Below are 19,319 nucleotides of genomic sequence, written 5' to 3'. Positions count from 1 at the left end.
AAAAAAATTGGAATGAGTAGGAGTGTCCAAAGTTTGACTGGTACTGTCTTTTCACAAGCCCTGTTATGGCTGCAGCGAATTTTCTAAACTTTTTGTTAAAAATCGCGCAACATTTCAACATCCTGCTACTCATGCCAGGAATATAGTATAGGCATATGATTAGTATGTGTGCATAGAAAACACTCTGAAGTTTCTAGAACTGGTTCAATGGTGTCTGTGACTATAACAGAACGAGTTCCGTGGTCAAAATCGCCAGAAAACCTGGTCACTAAATCGACAAAGAAAAAATCCATCCGCCTATCTCGGTATTGTCTATGGCTTGCCATAATTGATGGGACTGGGCTTGCAATTCCTACAGCTTCCACACGATGTCGCCAATGTTGTTATTTCCAGGGCCCTTTATCCTTGGTCAGATTAGTGAATGGCACATCCTGTCTTCAGGTCCGCAGCTGGAAAAAATGTCGGTGTGAAAATGAACTTCGTTTTCAAAACTTCTAGCTATTGAATACAGATCGCTCCGTGATCAATTTGATCGTTTATTAACGTTTACTAATACCTAAAGTTGGATTACAGAAGTAGGTTGAAGTGTTTTGTCAAAGTTTATAGGCAACTTTATGAATTTTAAAAAATGACGTCGCGTTGGGAAACGTGACTTTTTCCATGGATTTCACGGTGTTCATAAATGGACATTTTGGGTATATATGGACCGATTTAATCGAAAAAAAGACCCAATTGTGATGTTTATGGGACATATAGGAGTGACAACAAAGAAGCTCGTCAAAGGTACTGAATGTTTTATATTTTATTTCTGCGTTTTGGGTAGCGCCGGCTACGCTAATTTCTTTGTTTTCGTCCCCTTTGTGTGTTTCTGGGGGCTGCATGCTATCAGATAATAGCTTCTCATGCTTTCGCCGAAAAGCATTTTACAAATCTGACATGTTGGCTAGATTCACAACGAGTGTGGCTTTAATTGAGTACATTGCATGTGAGTTTTAATGAAAGTTTGAGTTGTATCGAGTACAATTAGTTGGCGCTCTGGAATTTCCGCTGATTTGGTTCCTGTACAGGTACAGCATCCGTAAAAGGAAAAATAAAAGCTCACTCTTTCACAAGATGTGTTCTTAATTCATTCAAATTGACCAACATTTCTGAAAAATCCATATATGGCATTTTGGAACTCTTAAACTCTTGATATTGACACTACGCACTCATTCCTAAACATTCTGACAGGAAGCTCTTGCACAAGCAAAAACACACACACACACACACACACTACTTACCATGCCTGCGAAAGGAGTGGGTGCTCCTTGTCCGTCTCCTTGTGTGGCCCGGGTGTGTTGCCGGGGCAGCTCTGTGTTGTCAGGACAGGTCAGGGGTCTCCTCTGCTCTCTGACTCCTCCTCATACGCTCCCCTCAGAGCCCCCTGCCTACAGACCTGATCTGCTTCCCTCTGTCTCACCTGGAGATGGAGGGAGGGAGTGAGTGAGTGAGTGAGTGAGTGAGTGAGTGAGTGAGTGAGTGAGTGAGTGAGTGAGTGAGTGAGTGAGTGAGAGAGAGAGAGAGGGATGAGGGAGAAACGAGAGAGACAAAGGGAAAGACTGATCATTCACTCTGAGATTCACGATTCGCGGCCATTGCCGCACCCCCCCCCCCCCCAAACACCCACCACCTAAGCCCATTTTTTTAATGCAGAAAAAACATTGCAGCTGCAGTAATACATACTCCCTCTTTGCCCCCTTCCTCTTTTTGTTAAAGCTTCAACCCCTGTGTCTCATCTACACCACCCCATCTGCACTCAGCTGATACTGTACACACACTCCCTTCCTGTTTCATTCATAGCCCACCCGCCCGCATGCACACACCCACACACACACACACACACACACACACACACACACACACACACACACACACACACACACACACACACACACTTCTCTGCAGGGGTTAGGGCCTAGTCTTTGTCTGCTGGTGGAGTAAGAGGAGATGAGAGAGCGCGGCTAAACTAAAGACGAGACGGTCGTGGTCTTATTCATATTTCATGATGCTACGCTTGTTTTTATAGGCTGATACGCACACATACATATACACACACACACACACACACACACACACACATTGACAGATACATACACAAACACACAATGACAGACAGATACGCCAACGCACCACACACACATATTCAAAAAACGCTCCGCTCCAGTTTGGGTGATTTATCTAGCCTAAATTATTCCACTGCCCACTCAAGCCTGTCCTATCGGTCTGTCAGCTCTTCCCCGTACTCTCCTTTCTCTGGCCTCGTCTGCTCCTTTTATTGGAACCATTCGGCCGAGCAGATTAACTCCTATTCATCATAATCATCAACTACCGTCTATGTATCACAGATTAACCAGGGGAGTCAGTCAGGGTAAAGTTTGACCCTAATGGTTTCCCTGGAAAACAATCTCCATTCCCATGGATTAGGTCAACTAGGCAGCTATGCCAGGCTGTGCCATGTGGCACGCGGGCAAAGGGGAGGGCTGGAGGCCCAGGGAGAGACGCCCAGGAGGATAGGACACATACACAGGTCACACGCCCTCCAGCTCCATGCGTCAAGAGGGCAGAGGGCAGATACATTGGGGATTTAACCTCTTGTTGTAAAGAACAACCGTATAGCAGAGGTGAAACCCTACCCGATCCTCCCCGCCCTGTCCTGTATGGAATGCCGTTAGGAGCTGTATGAAGGAGCTGTATGGAGGAGCTGTATGGAGGAGCTGTATGGAGGAGCTGTGTGGAGGAGCTGTGTGGAGGAGCTGTGTAGAGGAGCTGTATGGAGGAGCTGTATGGAGGAGCTGTATGGAGGAGCTGTATGGAGGAGCTGTGTGGAGGAGCTGTGTGGAGGAGCTGTATGGAGGAGCTGTATGGAGGAGCTGTATGGAGGAGCTGTATGAAGGAGCTGTATGGAGGAACTGTATGGAGGAGCTGTATGGAGGAGCTGTATGGAGGAGCTGTATAGGTTCAAGGCTGTCGTTAAGAAACACTAAACACCCTTGGTTTAGTCACACATGGTGGTTCCCATAAGTGCAGTTTTCTATCAACTGTCATGGCTCTAGCCTAGTTCCAGATCAATGCGACCAGTCATTGTGACTATATGAGTTGGCAAGACAGCACAAGACAGGTGGTCTTCTATGAACGTTTGAGCATTTTGTAGAACGATCTGGCCTTAATGGCCATGTACTTTAATCATCTCCACCCGGCACAGCCAGAAGAGGACTGGGCACCCCTCAGAGCCTGGTTCCTGAGTTTTTTCTAGCCACCATGCCTCTATATCTGCATTGCTTGCTCTCTGGGGTTTTAGGCTCGGTTCTTTATAAGCACTTTGTGACAACTGCTGTTGAGAAAAGGGCTATATAAATACATTTGGTTATTTACAAACAGATCTGGGTCTAGGCTATAATGGCTCCACTTTATGAAAAAGCTCACTTTGTGTTTACATTTAAACTCACAGTGATACTATCCAGATATGGCCTTGTCACATGTCACAGTCTCATAACAGGAAGTGACCTCGCCCACTCAAGAACCATTATGCGAAACTTCACCAGGAAGTAGATAATAGTCGTAACATAACAACAATGGGGGATGGGAGATGTGGGCGGGTCACGGCAACAACTTTCAGTTGAGAACAGAGAGATCCAGTATCACCTAACCTGTTCATGTGAAACACAACGAACGTATTCATCAACTAAAGGGAGTGTAGTTCTGTAAATAATAGAAGTTGCCCAACACGAGGCCTACTAGTTCGGCAAATACCAAATCATCTGGAGAGAGAAAGATGCTGTAACCGGTATGATGACATTTCTACGTTTCTGTGCAGTGACACGAAGCAGCTCCTCCATACAGCTCCTCTCATTCCCTCCTGTTGAAGCTGTGATCGAAGAGAAGACTCTCTGAAGCGAGTGAAGAAGTCGCTGACATTTTTCCAGACATGCAAAAATATTTCGATTCTAGCGAGCCTCCATCTAGCCACCAGTGAGAGGAGAGCAGTATCTGTAAGGTAAGTGTACATCACAGTGAGTCCTACCTGCCGGTGTGTGTGTGTGTGTGTGTGTGTGTGTGTGTGTGTGTGTGTGTGTGTGTGTGTGTGTGTGTGTGTGTGTGTGTGTGTGTGTGTGTGTGTGTGAGAGATTATGTGCGTGCTAGCACGTGCAAGCTTGCGTTTGTGCACGTGCAAGCGTGCACGTGCCTTCTTGCACGCCTGTGAGTGTAATACAAATGGCTCTTCAGCAGTCGGCCCCGTGCAGCCTGTCCTGTCCTCTGCTGCCCGTAGTGAACTCATTAGCCCTACAGACTTGAGGAAAATGAACTGGATGACAGCCACTTAACCATGGGAATGACTCCACCGAGACGGAAACCACACAGCTATCAAAGAGCCAGCAGCCAGCCTAGGGCTGGGCGATATATTGAATTAATTTGATGAATTCAAAATGATGTCTCCGTCACTCCTTCTGTGCTGTGTGCACTTGTGCACCTTCCCACTCACACACAGACACACAGACACCAAGCCCATCCCCCTGCCACTCACAACAACAAAGATGAAAGATCACATCTTCCTCCCTGACAACAAGCGGTTTCAACTTGGTATTTGCGTTTGAGGTTTGGTCCAACAGAATCAGTCGATTTCCCCTACTAACAATATCCTTTTTACGTCTCAACTGACAAAATTGAGAACAGACCAGACCCCACTACAACGGGAGTATCAATGAACATTATTGTGGAAAATTCATGCTAGCTGTCTAGTCTGTGATTTATTACTGTGCAATGAGCATAAAAAAAGACGGATTTATATAAGGAATTGACAACTCGTTCTCAATTGGAGAAATAAGCATCTTCTTACCCGGGTAGGCCACTTGATTTCAACATCTAAACAAAATGAACAGGCCGTGCTGTTCAAACAGGTGGAGACGGACAGGAGGGTGTATTCATAACAGCTCAACTGTTCTAGCTTGTTAACAAGCAAATGGATCCAAGTTGACTAGACCTGCGCTGAGACCTGCACTGTGCATGGTTCTGGTTCCATTTGTAACAAAAAAGGGCATCGTCAGAGTTGAAAGCCAGATCAGTGATTGTTGCAAAACACAGGTTAAACCATTTTGATCAAATAATGACATTATTTAAACTAAATGACTTGTTGCGGAAGGCTTATATTTCACCTAGATATAAATGTACAAACCCTGAATTCATTAGATTATTCCTGACTGTTTGAAATTGTGCAACGAAGTGTATTTAGAGAAAACATTTTACAAAATGGAGATATATATTGCAAATCGCCCATTAGTTTGAGAAAATGGAGATATGATTCCGTATGCGGGAGACCGGCTGGCAAGAGAACATGTAATATTGTCGTATTGACAATGCCCCTTTCTCTTTCGCTTGTTTTTCTTCTTACAGCCACACACAAAAAAAGAGCAACGCACGTGCGCACAGATCTTGTTGGCCTGGGTTACACCCTGGGTGTTTCGCCGACATGACATAGGCCAGATACAATCTAGCAAACGACTAGCCAGGGACAACAGTTGAGTGTGTCAGTATAGGTTGACTGGCACTAGCTGATAAGATAAAGTTAATTTAGGCCCTTCCCTTGCTCTGCTCTGTGGGCCTGTGGCTGAGCGTGTGACACAGCAGCGGCAGTTGGGTCCCCTGGAAGAAGGGTCTCTATCTGTGCTGCTCCGCTATAGGCTAATCATCTTAGAGCACAGTGCTCCACAACGCGCGCAAACACACACTTGACTTCTCTCAATAGCCGTCGCAGAATACACCAGACACGGACCTAGTACGAATCGCTCACAGTGCGCATTCTATACGTTCAGAGCCCATTGAATCCCATTAAATGTTCAGCTGGTTGTACAGTCGTGGCCAAAAGGTTTGAGAATGACACAAATATTCATTTCCACAAAGTTTGCCGCTTCAGTGTCTTTAGATATTTCTGTCAGATGTTACTATGGAATACTGAAGTATAATTACAAGCATTTCATAGGTGTCAAAGGCTTTTATTGACAATTACATGAAGTTAATGTAAAGAGTCAATATTTGCAGTGTTGACCCTTCTTTTTCAAGACCTCTGCAATCCGCCCTGGCATGCCGTCAATTAACTTCTGGGCCATATCCTGACTGATGGCAGCTCATTCTTGCATAATCAATGCTTGGAGTTTGTCAGAATATGTTTGTGCACCCGACTCTTGAGGATTGACCGCAAGTTCTCAGTGGGATTAAAGTCTGGGGAGTTTCCTGTCCATGGACCCAAAATATCAATGTTTTGTTCCCTGAGCCACTTAGTTATCACTTTTGCCTTATGGCAAGGTGCTCCATCATGCTGGAAAAGGCATTGTTCGTCACCAAACTGTTCCTGGATGGTTGGGAGAAGTTGCTCTCGGAGGATGTGTTGGTACCATTCTTTATTCAAGGCTGTGTTCTTAGGCAAAATTGTGAGTGAGCCCACTCCCTTGTCTAAGAAGCAACCCCACACATGAATGGTCTCAGGATGCTTTACTGATGGCATGACACAGGACAGATGGTAGCGCTCACCTTGTCTTCTCCAGACAAGCTTTTTTCCGGATGCCCCAAACAATCGGAAAGGGGATTCATCAGAGAAAATGACTTTACCCCAGTCCTCAGTAGTCTAATCCATGTACCTTCTGCAGAATATCAGTCTGTCCCTGATGTTTTTCCTGGAGAGAAGTGGCTTCTTTGCTGCCCTTCTTGACACCAGGCTATCCTCCAAAAGTCTTAGCCTCACTGTGCGTGCAGATGCACTCACACCTGCCTGCTGCCATTCCTGAGCAAGCTCTGTACTGGTGGTGCCCCGATCCCACAGCTGAATCAACTTTAGGATACGGTTCTGGCGCTTGCTGGACTTTCTTGGGCGCCCTGAAGCCTTCCTCACAACAATTGAACCGCTCTCTTTGAAGTTCTTGATGATCCGATAAATGGTTGATTTTGGTGCAATCTTACTGGCAGCAATATCCTTGCCTGTGAAGCTCTTTTTGTACAAAGCAATGATGACGGCACGTGTTTCCTTGCAGGTAACCATGTTTGGCAGAGGAAGAACAATGATTCCAAGCACCACCCTCCTTTTGAAGCTTCCAGTCTGTTATTTGAACTCAATCAGCATGTCAGAGTGATATCCAGCCTTGTCCTCATCAACACTCACACCTGTGTTCATGAGAGAATCACTGACATGATGTCAGCTGGTCCTTTTGTGGCAGGCCTGATATGCAGTGGAAATATTTTTTTGTGGATTCAGTTCATTTGCATGGCAAAGAGGGACTTTGCAATTAATTGCAATTCCTCTGATCACCCTACATAACATTCTGGAGTATATGCAAGTTTCCATCATACAAACTGAGGCAGCAGACTTTGTGAAAATGAATTTTGTGTCATTCTCAAAACTTTTGGCCAAGACTGTATAGCACGAGTTTTTACTGATAAGCCTAGACTAGCATGCCAGTTAGTCACCCAGTGATCTAAAACAACTCAATTAACCCCATTAAACACACACCAGAGAGGATAGTTAACGCAGCCCCTCAGAACAGAACACACACACACATAGAACAAGTGGGCTCCCTCTGCAGAGGATAATGGAGTGGGACTGCAGACAGACAGCGTGGTTCGGTTCTACCTCATCACATCAACAGCAAGCCAATGGAGCCAATGAGACGAGACTGATTTGGTTGTGTAGACCTCACTCCCCAGTCAACATCTCACAAGGCCGAGCAGCGTACAGACAGAATAGTGTAGGACCCCTAGAAGGGCTTTGATTTGTTCAGAAAGGAGCGGAGCAGAGCAGAGAGGAGACATTAACATGGGAACAGATGTGCGAGGCTGTATTTAACCTAAGTGTTTCTGGATGAGAGCACTGACACAGTAAAAGCCTTGTTGGGTAGAGGAGACGCCTGCTGTGACTGACTGGCTTGCCTTCTCCGAAAACAAAAAACTCTCTGCTCCCCCCCCCCCATCTTCTCTTCTCCTCTCCTAGCTCCTGCACCCTCTCTTTCTCCTCTTCTCTTACGCTTTCCTCTCCCCCTCTCCTGTCATTTCTCAATTCTCTCTCCACTCCTCCATCCTCTCTTCTTCTCTCCTCTACCGTGGTCTCCCTTCTTGTCTTCTTCTCTAACCCACGGACTCCCACAGAGCAGAGACGTGCTGGTGCCAACAGCACCTCCTTTTCATCCATCTCCCACTCTCCTTTACTTCTTTCTCTGACTCGAGTCAGGTTTCAAGGATGGACTTTATCTGGCATAGACAAACTACATCACTGCCTATATCACTACTTTAACCCGAAATAAAATACTAAGAAAAAGGAGCTATTGAGATGTGGATCGTGGAGGTTATTTTTAACGAGATCATTTGGCAAGTGGCTAGTTTGCAACAACTACCAGAGCAAAGTTTTTTTTTTGCCTGCAAACATTGGTTTTGAATCGCAACGTCCTGGCATGTCTGCCTCATGATTTGTCGAGTTGTTGAGTTGTTGAGTTGTCTGTCTGAAGAGGACCTACCCCCGGGAACAATTTATTTTCCAATATCGAAGTTGCCAAAAGAGGTCCATCACTGAAACCAGACCCTGGTCACTGTTGAATAGGGCTTTTTCGAGACTTACTCCAAGAGAGGATCCCATCATTACAGAAGAATGAAGAGGTGGTGGCTGTCAGGCTCCCAAGCAGCACTGCTCTGATTAATGACTGAAATATTTAAAAAAGAGACAGAGAAAGGAACTGAGAGAGAGGATAGAGAAGGAGCCACAGACAGAAAGTGAGAGCGAGAGATAGGAGAGAGAGAAGGAGCGAGAGAGAGAGAGAGAGAGAGGAGAGAGAGAGAGTGGGGGGGGGATCTGTCAGTCAATGAGAAGCTGGCTCTGTACACAGCGCCTCGGGCTGCAATTCTACCGCTGCAAACAATTACAGGCTCACCTGCGACTGAGAGGAACATGGAAGCCAATCTCCCACCCAGCTGGAGGGGGATAAGCACTCGCTAACAGGGTACTGCCACTTAGAACGTAAACACACACGCACGCACACACACACGCACGCACGCACAGACATAAACACTCTCCTCTTAACACCACAACAGAACACTCAGGAGTCAGAATGGAATAGCAGTTAGGCCTAACTACCATTGCTGCTCATTATTTTGTCACTCTAAAGACTATAGTTTAATTACAAACAAAAGCAAGGACTCACTGAGTTTGACTGTACATTTTGTATTTGACTGGAAACAAAGGTTGAGAAATGAGTGATCCACTTTTGCTGATAGAATTAGCATGTAATGTAGGAAGGATTAGTCATACAAAATAACTTATCTAGTATTAGTATTAGAATGTCTGTAATCTAGCATTACAGTGTTAGTCATACGGTCTGGTCCATAATTATTGGCACCCCTTGAGCAAAAAAGACTGGGCTATACTACTGTATGCTAATTTCCAGGGAGAAAATCTATTATTGCAAACCAATAAAATTGCTCAGAGAAAGAGATTTTGTTTATCAAGTAATAAAAAACATTTTTTTAAAGATAGGGGTCAGAATTATTGGCTCCCCTGTTTTCAATACTCCAGCACCCTCCCCTTCCGAGGATAACGACACTGAGCCTTTCTAAAACGTTTGATAAGATTGGGGTTGTTGTCTTGCTGGATTGATCCACTTGCGGCCAGGCAGAGGCAACCAGGTTTTTGACTAAAATGTCCCGGTACTTGGTAAAGTTCATGATGCCGTTGACTTTAACAAGGCCCCCCAGGACCAGTGGAAGCAAAATATCCCCATAACATTAACGATTCACCATCATATGTCAGCTCATCTTGCGAGACCACAGCCCGACAGCTCATCCAGAAATCACACTGAAACAGTGCAGAACCACACCAGCTATGTACTCCGCACACTAATATTCCATTCAAACCAAGACTAAAACCATTTACCATGCCGACAAATTTGTAGCCCACTTTTTCTTTATATCTGAAAGGTACTGCCAGTATCAAAGCCGACACTTTTATTTCTGCCAAGCGAGGTATTCATGATTGCGGTACTATGTTTAAGTCCCGCCAAAGCCTCAGTGTGAAACGTTGCCTTTTATCTTACCAGCTTTTAAATAATGAACGCTCTATTGTCCGACATTAAACTTGTCCCTGTCAATCACAAAGCTTCACAGAAATGCTTTTTAATGCATTTATTCTCACAATGTAAATGTACGTAGTCCTTCAGCTGTTCTTGCCTATTGTTCATTTGGCATTTGGCCTGTGGGGAACGCATGTCATTTAATCTTTTATTCTCGACTTTGACAAGTAGGCTAAATATTTAACGGCTCTTATATTTAGCTAATAAACGACGTGTTAATCATATGTAATCGTTTCTTAACTTAAACTACGAATCTTTCTTTAGCCAAAGCAAATGGTGGGAGGTTTGAAAGGGGAGAAAGCGTGCGATGCTCTGATCCCATTGGCTGGTGATGATACATTTAACGCAGTATTAGGCCTAATATAATAATATTACATCCCTCCTAGAGCTGTCCCGGTCAACTGTAAGTGGGGGCGGCAGGTAGCCTAGTGGTTAGAGCGTTGGGCCAGTAACCAAAAGGATGCTGAATTGAATCCCTGAGCTGCAAGGTAAACTCTGTCGTTCTGCCCCTGAACAAGGCAGTTAACCCACTGTTCTCCGGTAGGCCGCCATAGTAAAATTAAGTTAAATAAAAAAGTGCTGTTATTGTGAAGTGGAAATGTCAAGGAGCAGTGGAAACGCATTCTCTGGAGTGATGAATCACACTTCACCATCTGGCATTCGACAGACAAATCTGGGTTTGACGGATGCCAAGAGAATGCTAACTGCCCCAATGCATAATGCCGACTGTAAAGTTTGGTGGATAAATAATAATGGTCTGGGTGTGTTCCATTGCTCCACAGTCCAATGGTGACAAGCTTTACACCACTCCGACGCTTGGCATTGCGCATGGTGATCTTAGGCTTGTGTGCGGCTGCTCGGACACGGAAACCCATTTCATGAAGCTCCCGACTAGCAGTTCTTGTGCTGACATGGCTTCCAGAAGTAATTTGGAACTCGGTAGTGAGTGTTGCAACCGAGGACAGACGATATTAATGCTCTATGCGCTTCAGCACTCAGCGGTCCCGTTCTGTGAGCTTGCGTGGCCTACCACTTCGCGGTTGAGCCGTTGTTGCTCCTAGACATTTCCACTTCACAATAAAAGCACCGTGACAGCTCCAGCAGGGCATAAATTTGACGAACGTACTTATTGGAAAGGTGGCATCCTATGACGTTGCCATGTTGAAAGTTACCGAACTCTTCAGTAAGGCCATTCTACTGCCAATGTTTGTCTATGGAGATTACATGGCTGTGTGCTGTGCTCGATTTTATACACCTATCAGCAACGGGTATGGCTGAAATAGCCGAATTCACTCATTTGAAGGGGTGTCCACATACTTTTGTATATATAATGTATTCCAACACTATTTCTGACCATAGTGTTTACTTGTTCATTAGTCCAATGCTGCTAAGATACCAGTTCACCTGAATGTCTGCTCGTGTGCCGGTCAAATCAATACTAACCTCTGTGTATAAATTCATGTTATTGATACTTTATTTCTGGCATCTTGTGTTTACTACTAGGCCTCACCATCTGTCAAAACAGATGCTGTTGCTACGTAACACACACACAACCTCGGCACACACACGCACACATACACACACACACACAGAGGGAGAGAGAGAGAGAGAGACAACTAATGATACTCGGAGACACTCTCCAGGAGGTCTTGTAGTTCCAACATAACAAAAGATCCAAACAAGACAGGCGATTCCACGCCAGCGGGAGCGGAAAATATTCATGGTGTCGCAGACTGCTCTGGCAATTCTCACTAGGGATGTGGCAAATGGGGGAAAAAATCTTTGCGTTTAAATTGTAATTGGTTTTCTGTTAAAACGATAAGAAAAATGCACAAAATTGTGAATTCACAATGCAGCTGTGCTGCTGCCAGCAATGGTTTGGGTCCCTTTCAGCTGGTCAAGCATTATACATACTGTACCATATGCTACCACTGTGCCTCAATACCACCTCGCAAAGTTAGTGTTGTAGAGCTCTCTGTACTTCAACATACAGGGGAAGAAATCATCAACGACCCCTCTCATCCAGCCAATTGCCTCCTTCTTCCCATACCCTCTGGTAGGCGCTACAGGCCACTAACGTTAAGGATCCCAATTTCGTTTCCACTTTTAACGTTTCAATGTTCACACCCCTAATTCTCACATATGAACTTCATTGGGAGGAAGGATGTTTAACAAGACATATGGAATCAAGACATACACCATACTGTATAACACACTATAAGGAGGACAATGACATGTACGGTTCACGGATCATTAAGTCTTACCGGAGGCATGTATAGGTCTAAAAAGGGCCTAAAATCAGGCGCTTTCATCATGATTTTCCCCAAAATTGTTTGTGATACAAACGTTAAAAAAAATTCCTCCCAAATAAGTTTCTATCTGAGAATTGCCCAAATATGTTCCTCTCCCTCTGCCGTGGGATCGCTCACAGAGGCCATCTCATGAAGAGTTATTATAGGTGTGTGTGTGTGTGTGTGTGTGTAACCCCGTTTAAATTCTCTCCATATACTGCTGTGCTCTTGAAGAGATGCATTCTCTATGTAAACATCTGCGAGTTGATTCTACTGCTGCCCCATCTGTGTTTCTGCTTCTCTCTCTGCAGGGATCCAGGAAGTCCAAGACGGACAGAGAGAAAGAGAGATACGCAAGCTATTCTTTCCAGCCCCTCTTTGGAAGACAAAAGGAAGCTTGTAAAGAAGAAAAAAAAAAAAAAAAGAAGAAAAAAAGCTTCTTTATTGTTAAAAACCAGCAGCGCGTTTTAGGCCTTTCAGCAGAAAGAGAATAGCAGAAATAATATGATCATGTCCTGTAAAATGTTCCTTTCACAATACTTAAAAGGAAATAGGCCTAGCATATGGCAATGTTTAGTGATATAGGGTTTTATAGGCCTAGGGACATGACAAAATGTGTGTGTAATGAACAGTCTCCTGAACCATGCTGATGTAGGTGCAGAGAGATGACAAGACCTTCTGATCACTGGAGGAAGAGGAACTAAAGCAAGTTAGCTTTCTCTTCAACACATGCACCCCCCCCCCTGCCCCAGACCCACAAACAGCACAGCTGAAACATCTTCTCTCATCAACAGTTCTCTATAGACCAGCGGTAGACAGAGTACAGCCTTTTGTTTTTGTCACATCATCAGGGCCATGCTGACTTCAGTTGAAACAGGAAGAGCACTCTCCATCCTCTTCCTTTTCCTACATCAGCAGGAAAGAAGTAGAGTGGGACCCTAAAAACACTTTGAATGCCCCAGAACAGCTCGGGCTAATATGCCTTCTCTACGACAAAACAAAACAACAACAAAATCCAGCGAATAGTTTTGAAAGTCATGACCTGTAGGTTTTTTTTTTTTTAACATTGATGTTCCGATGCGCTCATTGGGAGCCAAGTGGGTTCCGGAACGCAGTGGTAGAAATGCGGTTGCACAGATTCCGTACGGTAGCGGTCTCGATGAGGAGTGGTGGGGCCTATATAGAACGCAGGAAGGACGCCAGGTAGGGAAGGATCATGATGCTGTGTAGAACGGAGCCATCAGCCAGCCAGTCCCACTGAGCCGCCATACACTCCAGGGGGTTTGTATGGAAATCAGCCTGACCTCTCTGTGCCTCCTACTCTCCTCTCTGTTTTATACCACTCTGCATTACCAAGAATTTGAGCTGTATGGTTTGTGTCACTTTGCAATCATTGTTTTTTTGCTTGACACATTTTAAAGTCACAACTTCTGTTGCCGTGGAATTGCCCTTTAGTTTCTGACATTGACGTTGCATCCATTGACATTGCTCCCACCACCCCTCCCCCTTCTTGATAAAGCAAAAGCCAGAAAGCAATTTTATGATACACACACAGGTCAGGTAGACAGTATTAACGATTTGGCAGTGTGTAGAAAGTGCTGATGTTGCCTTTGGAGGCCAGGGAAAGGCCTAACGTCGATGAGAGCATAACACTATTGCCAATAACCAAGATGAAGGAGAGAAGGAGGAGGAGGTGGAAGGAGAGGAGGGTCATTCCTGTTGACTGCAGGTCAAGTCCTGGAGGACGAGTGTGGTGGTCACTGGATAACAAGAATGTGTGTGTGTGTGTGTGTGTGTGTGTGTGTGTGTGTGTGTGTGTGTGTGTGTGTGTGTGTGTGTGTGTGTGTGTGTGTGTGTGTGTGTGGCAGCCAGTGCCTCACTAATGAAACAGTATCACTTTAGCTGCGTGATTGAGTGAGTGATTGATTGAGTAAGTGAGATTTTGACCAAGTGTCTAATTCACAACACTGAGTGACCTACACACACACAATATTAACAGATCCAGACAAAGGGCAGTGGTTGGCTCGGTGCTCCAGACTCCATTCAGGACCTGTAAGAGCTTAATAAGAGGGAGAGAGAGGGCGAGGGAGAGAGAGGGTGAGGGAGAGAGCAGGAGGGAGAGAGAGGACGAGGGAGAGAGAGGACGAGGGAGAGAGAGGACGAGGGAGAGAGAAAGAGGGCGATGAAGAGGGAGAGAGAGTGTGAGGGAGGGAGGGAGGGAGGGAGAGAGAGAGAGGACGAGAGAGAGGGCAAGGGAGAGTGCGAGGGAGAGAGAGATGAAGGAGAGAGAGGGAGAGGGAGAGAGAGAGGATGAGGGAGAGAGAGAGAGGGCGATGAAGAGGGAGAAAGAGTGTGAGGGAGGGAGAGAGAGGACGAGGGAGAAAGAGATGAAGAAGGAGAGCGAGGGAGAGGGAGAGAGAGAGGACGAGGGAGAGAGAGAGGGCGATGAAGAGGGAGAGAGAGTGCGAGGGAGAGAGATGAAGAAGGAGAGCGAGGGAGAGGGAGAGAGAGAGAGAGGGTGAGGAAGAGAGAAGATGGTCCAACACAAACCTAATTAAACACACGGATGCTGACAGTAATGGCTGCAGTGTTATTTGTGCCTTCTTGCTCCACAAGGACATTTCAGACAGGAAACACACAAGCGCTCCCACACACACACACACACACACACACACACACACACACACACACACACACACACACACACACACACACACACACACACACACACAGGCCGAGAGAGAGACAGGAAGCAACAACACAGAAAGAATGTGATTAGTCTGACGAGTCCACAAAAGGGCTGGGAATTGCCAGGGACTTCATAATACGATGTTATCACGATACTTAGGTGCCAATAGGATTCCCACGATTCTATATTATTATTATTGTTATTTTACTGCTACTCTTTAATTACTTGTTACTTTCATTTCTTATTCTTATCTGTATTTATTTATTTTACTGCATTGTTGGTTAGGGGCTCGTAAGTAAGCATTTCACTGTAAGGTCTACTACACCTGTTGTGACTAATACGCATGTGACTAATTTGATTTGATTTGATATATGTATTGAGATTCAATACTGTGATTTTATTGTGATTCGATGTTCCAAAGATATTGTTCACCATATTTCCTGCCGCAGAGGGACAAGTCATGAGAAACTGAGTTCTGATCAGTCATGGAAATAAAAGTGCTGAAAACGAATTGGCTCCCTATTTAAAAGCACAACGGAGAACAAGCTATGAAGGAAAGATACTGCTGTTTTGGGTGCAGGTACAGCAAACTAGCTCAAAAAACGATATTTCTTTCATGTCAAAACCATACAATATATCGTCAAAAATGAAATCCCGATATGTACAGTAACTACATTGCTAAACCAATAATCATTTCCATACTATGAAATGATTAGGAACATAACATCTCTGAGCATCTCTGAGCTGGATGGACATTTCCATGTAAAAAGTCCCGTGCGCACTAACACGTGAAGCTCATAGGTGCACATCACATCTGGTGTCAAAGGAAAGTTCAGAATCTATACATGAGAAATGAAGCGACGTACACATTTTCAACCATTTTCCATTCTAAAAATGTGGAATAATTAAAAGCTTTGATTTATGGTCAAACAGATGGAAAAGGGGTCTTAGAAAACATCTTTTAAAAAGATATTACATAATAATGTTGAAGTAAAGACCTCTGCCAACTAATAAACCTTCTGCCTTCTGTAAGTTTCACAAATATTAGTTAGTGTCTTGTAATTCTGTTACCAAAAACCCACATACTGTATCTTGGAGATATTTTCCAATCTCACCCTCATGAGGAAGCAGGATAAGAAACGATTCAGAAGTAACGTAAAGGTAGACCTACAAATGAGTTATGCTGTTTTTACTGATAACTATTTGGTTTATGGTTTATTAAGTGATTAACCACTCTAGGGTAGGGGGCAGCATTCGGAATTTTGGATGAAAAGCATGCCCAAATTAAACGGCCTGCTACTCGGGCCCAGAAGATATGATATGCATATAGATGGTAGATTCGGATAGAAAACACTCTAAAGTTTCCAAAACTGTTAAATAGTGTCTGTGAGTATAACAGAACTGATTTAGCAGGCGAAAACCTGAGAAAAATCCATTCAGGAAGTTGTTTTTGTTTTTGTAGTTTTCTATTCAATGCCATTACAGTATCCATTGACTTAGGACTCCATTTGCAGTTCCTATGCCTTCCACTAGATGTCAACAGTCTTTTGAAATCGTTTCAGGCTTGTATTCTTATAAATGAGGGAGTAAGACCAGTCTGAACGAGTGGACCCTAACGTGATGCAGAGTTTTTTCAGGTGCATGTGCATTTCTTGTTTTATATTGACTATGTTATTGTCCGGTAGAAATATTATAGATCATTTAGGCTAAAAAACAACCTGAGAATTTAATATAAACATCGTTTGACATGTTTCTATGAATTTTACGGATACAATTTGGATTTTTTGTCTGATTGTTTTGACTGAGTTTGAACCTGTGGATTACTGAGGAAAACGTGCTAACAAAACTGAGGTTTTTGGTTATAAAGAGACTTCATCAAACAAAAGGAACATTTATTGAGTAAATGAATGTCTTCTGATTGCCACCATATGAAGATCATCAAAGGTAAGGGATTCATTTCATCTCTATTTCTGAGTTTTGTAACGCTTCTGCTTGGCTGGTTACTGTTTGTAATAATTTATCAATTGGGCTATGTTCTGGGCTAGGTATGTTCTGGGCTAGGTATTCTTTCTCTGAAAATCATTTTATAAATATGACACTGTGGTTGGTTTAACAAGAAGTTAATCTTTAAACCTATGTAAAATATGTTTTGTTTTCTGAATTTTTATAATGAGCATTTCTGCAATTGAATTTGGCGCTCTGCAAACTCACTGGATGTTGGCCAGATGGGACGCTAGCGTCCCACATACCCTAGAGAGGTTAAAACACCCGCTACTGTCCTCCCTTCTACTTGCATACTATTATGTTCAGCTCATAACTGCTTTCTTTCTCTTTCTGTTTCTGTCCTGTGGTGGTCAGAGCAAAAATGCAAAAACAGTCTGAACAACTCCACCTCTTTCCCTCCCTCTCTGCCACTCTCTCTCGCTTTTCTATCTCTCTCCAGTTAATGTCACCTCTCCCGGCTCATACTGACACCTACATGAGCCCGGTCAGTCCAAATCTGAACCAATCATGGATGTCTGTTTGGACAGGACAGTACAGTCACAGATAGAAGAATGAGACAGATATTTCACCAGATGTATAAATGTGAAGCACCTGGTTGGCGTTTCCACTCGCTACCAAATATGGTGATGAGAGGAAGCCCAGTGGACAAAAAAGATAGAGCGAAATAGATTTTGGCAAACATTCCGCAAATTTTCCCATTGATGAAACATTTGATCTCCATACCGTTTTCTGTTTCAAATCAATTTGTCACGTGCGCCGAATACAACAGGTGAAATGCTTACTTACAGGCTCTAACCAATAGGGCAAAAAAGGTATTAGGTGAACAATAAGTAAGTAAAGAAATAAAACAAAACTAGAATCTGTAATAAACAAACAGAGTGGACTGCATTTGTAGACCCTTTTTATTGAATTGCAAGAAAATTAGCTTTAGAACTTCAACATTTTCTTTGCACCACATGGCAAAATGTGTAGAATGGCAGGAAATAAGCTTTAAATCTGCAAAATTCTCTCCACCAACAAGAGGGGTGTGAACAGTTTCAGTCATGAACAATGCTTGTTCCCATAGAGTAGAGTAGAGTAAAGTATAGTAACTGCACTGTACACAACTCCAATGTCCTGTACTGTACTGTGCTCAACTATGCTGTACTGTGATGTCCAAACTATACCAACTATTACTGGTTCAGTACCGGTTCGGACCAAACAAATTTGGTCTTCTTTAGGGGTGGAGCTCATTAGAATAATAGACAGTGAGTAGAATAATAACCAAATATGCAAAGAAGGATTTCTACCTTTGTGGATCTATTCAGGATACATCACCATGAAGAGAATGACTTCCTCACGGTAAGGGTAGGCAACAACACATCTGCCACGTTGATCCTCAACACCGGAGCCCCTCAGGGGTGCGTGCTCAGCCCCTTCCTGTACTCCCTGTTCACCCACGACTGCATGGACAAGCACGACTCCAACACCATTTAAGTTTGCTGACGTCACAACAGTGGTAGGCCTGATCACCGACAACGATGAGACAGTGTGGTGCCAGGACAACAACCTCTCCCTCAATGTGAGCAAGACAAAGGAGCTGATCGTGGACCATAGGAAAGGGAGGGCCGAACAGGCTCCCATTAACATCGACGGGGCTGTAGTGGAGTGGGTCGAGAGTTTCAAGTTCCTTGTTGTCCATTATCGTCAACAAACTATCATGGTCCAAACACACCAAGAGTCATGAAGAGGGCACGACAACACCTTTTTTCCCCCTCAGGAGACTGAAAAGATTTGGCATGGGTCCCCAAATCCTCACAAAGTTCTACAGCTGCACCATCAAGAGCATCCTGACCGGTTGGATCACCACCTGGTATGGCAACTGCTTGTCATCCGACCGGAAGGCACTACAGAGGGTAGTACGTATGGCCCAATACATCACTGGGGCCAAGCTTACTGCCATCCATGACCTATATACAAGGCGGTGTCAGTGGAAGGCCTCAACAAATATTGTCAAAGACTCCAGTCACCCAAGTCATAGACTGTTCTCTCTGCTACCACACGGCAAGCCATACCGGGGCACCAAGTCTAGGTCCAAAAGGCTCCTTAATAGCTTCTACCCCAAACCATAAGCCTGCTAAAAAATTAATCAAATGGCCACCCTGATTATTTACACTGACCCCCCCTTTTGTTTTTACACTGCTGCTACTCGCTGTTTAC

General features: G+C 44.3%; 1 protein-coding gene and 1 long non-coding RNA gene across 5 annotated transcripts in view; one reads left to right on the top strand and one right to left on the bottom strand.

The window, feature by feature from the left end:
* The window catches only part of strbp (spermatid perinuclear RNA binding protein), a 122,391-nt gene that overhangs the window by 61,308 nt on the left and 41,764 nt on the right, over window positions 1-19,319 (bottom strand). For all 4 annotated transcript variants that reach the window (XM_064942094.1, XM_064942099.1, XM_064942095.1 and 1 more), the window contains one exon: window positions 1,281-1,459. In XM_064942094.1, coding sequence (XP_064798166.1) covers window positions 1,281-1,283 — 3 coding nt within the window. In that variant the 5' untranslated portion in view covers window positions 1,284-1,459. The remainder of the gene's footprint in view (window positions 1-1,280; window positions 1,460-19,319) is intronic.
* LOC135517621 (uncharacterized) lies at window positions 3,645-15,627 on the top strand. The gene is made up of 2 exons (XR_010452053.1): window positions 3,645-4,033; window positions 12,739-15,627. It is a non-coding gene; the product is annotated as an uncharacterized LOC135517621 (long non-coding RNA).

This window comes from Oncorhynchus masou, chromosome 28 (assembly GCF_036934945.1).
Source record: "Oncorhynchus masou masou isolate Uvic2021 chromosome 28, UVic_Omas_1.1, whole genome shotgun sequence".
Lineage (NCBI taxonomy): Eukaryota > Metazoa > Chordata > Actinopteri > Salmoniformes > Salmonidae > Oncorhynchus > Oncorhynchus masou.
This window is presented reverse-complemented; position numbering and strand designations above follow the sequence as displayed.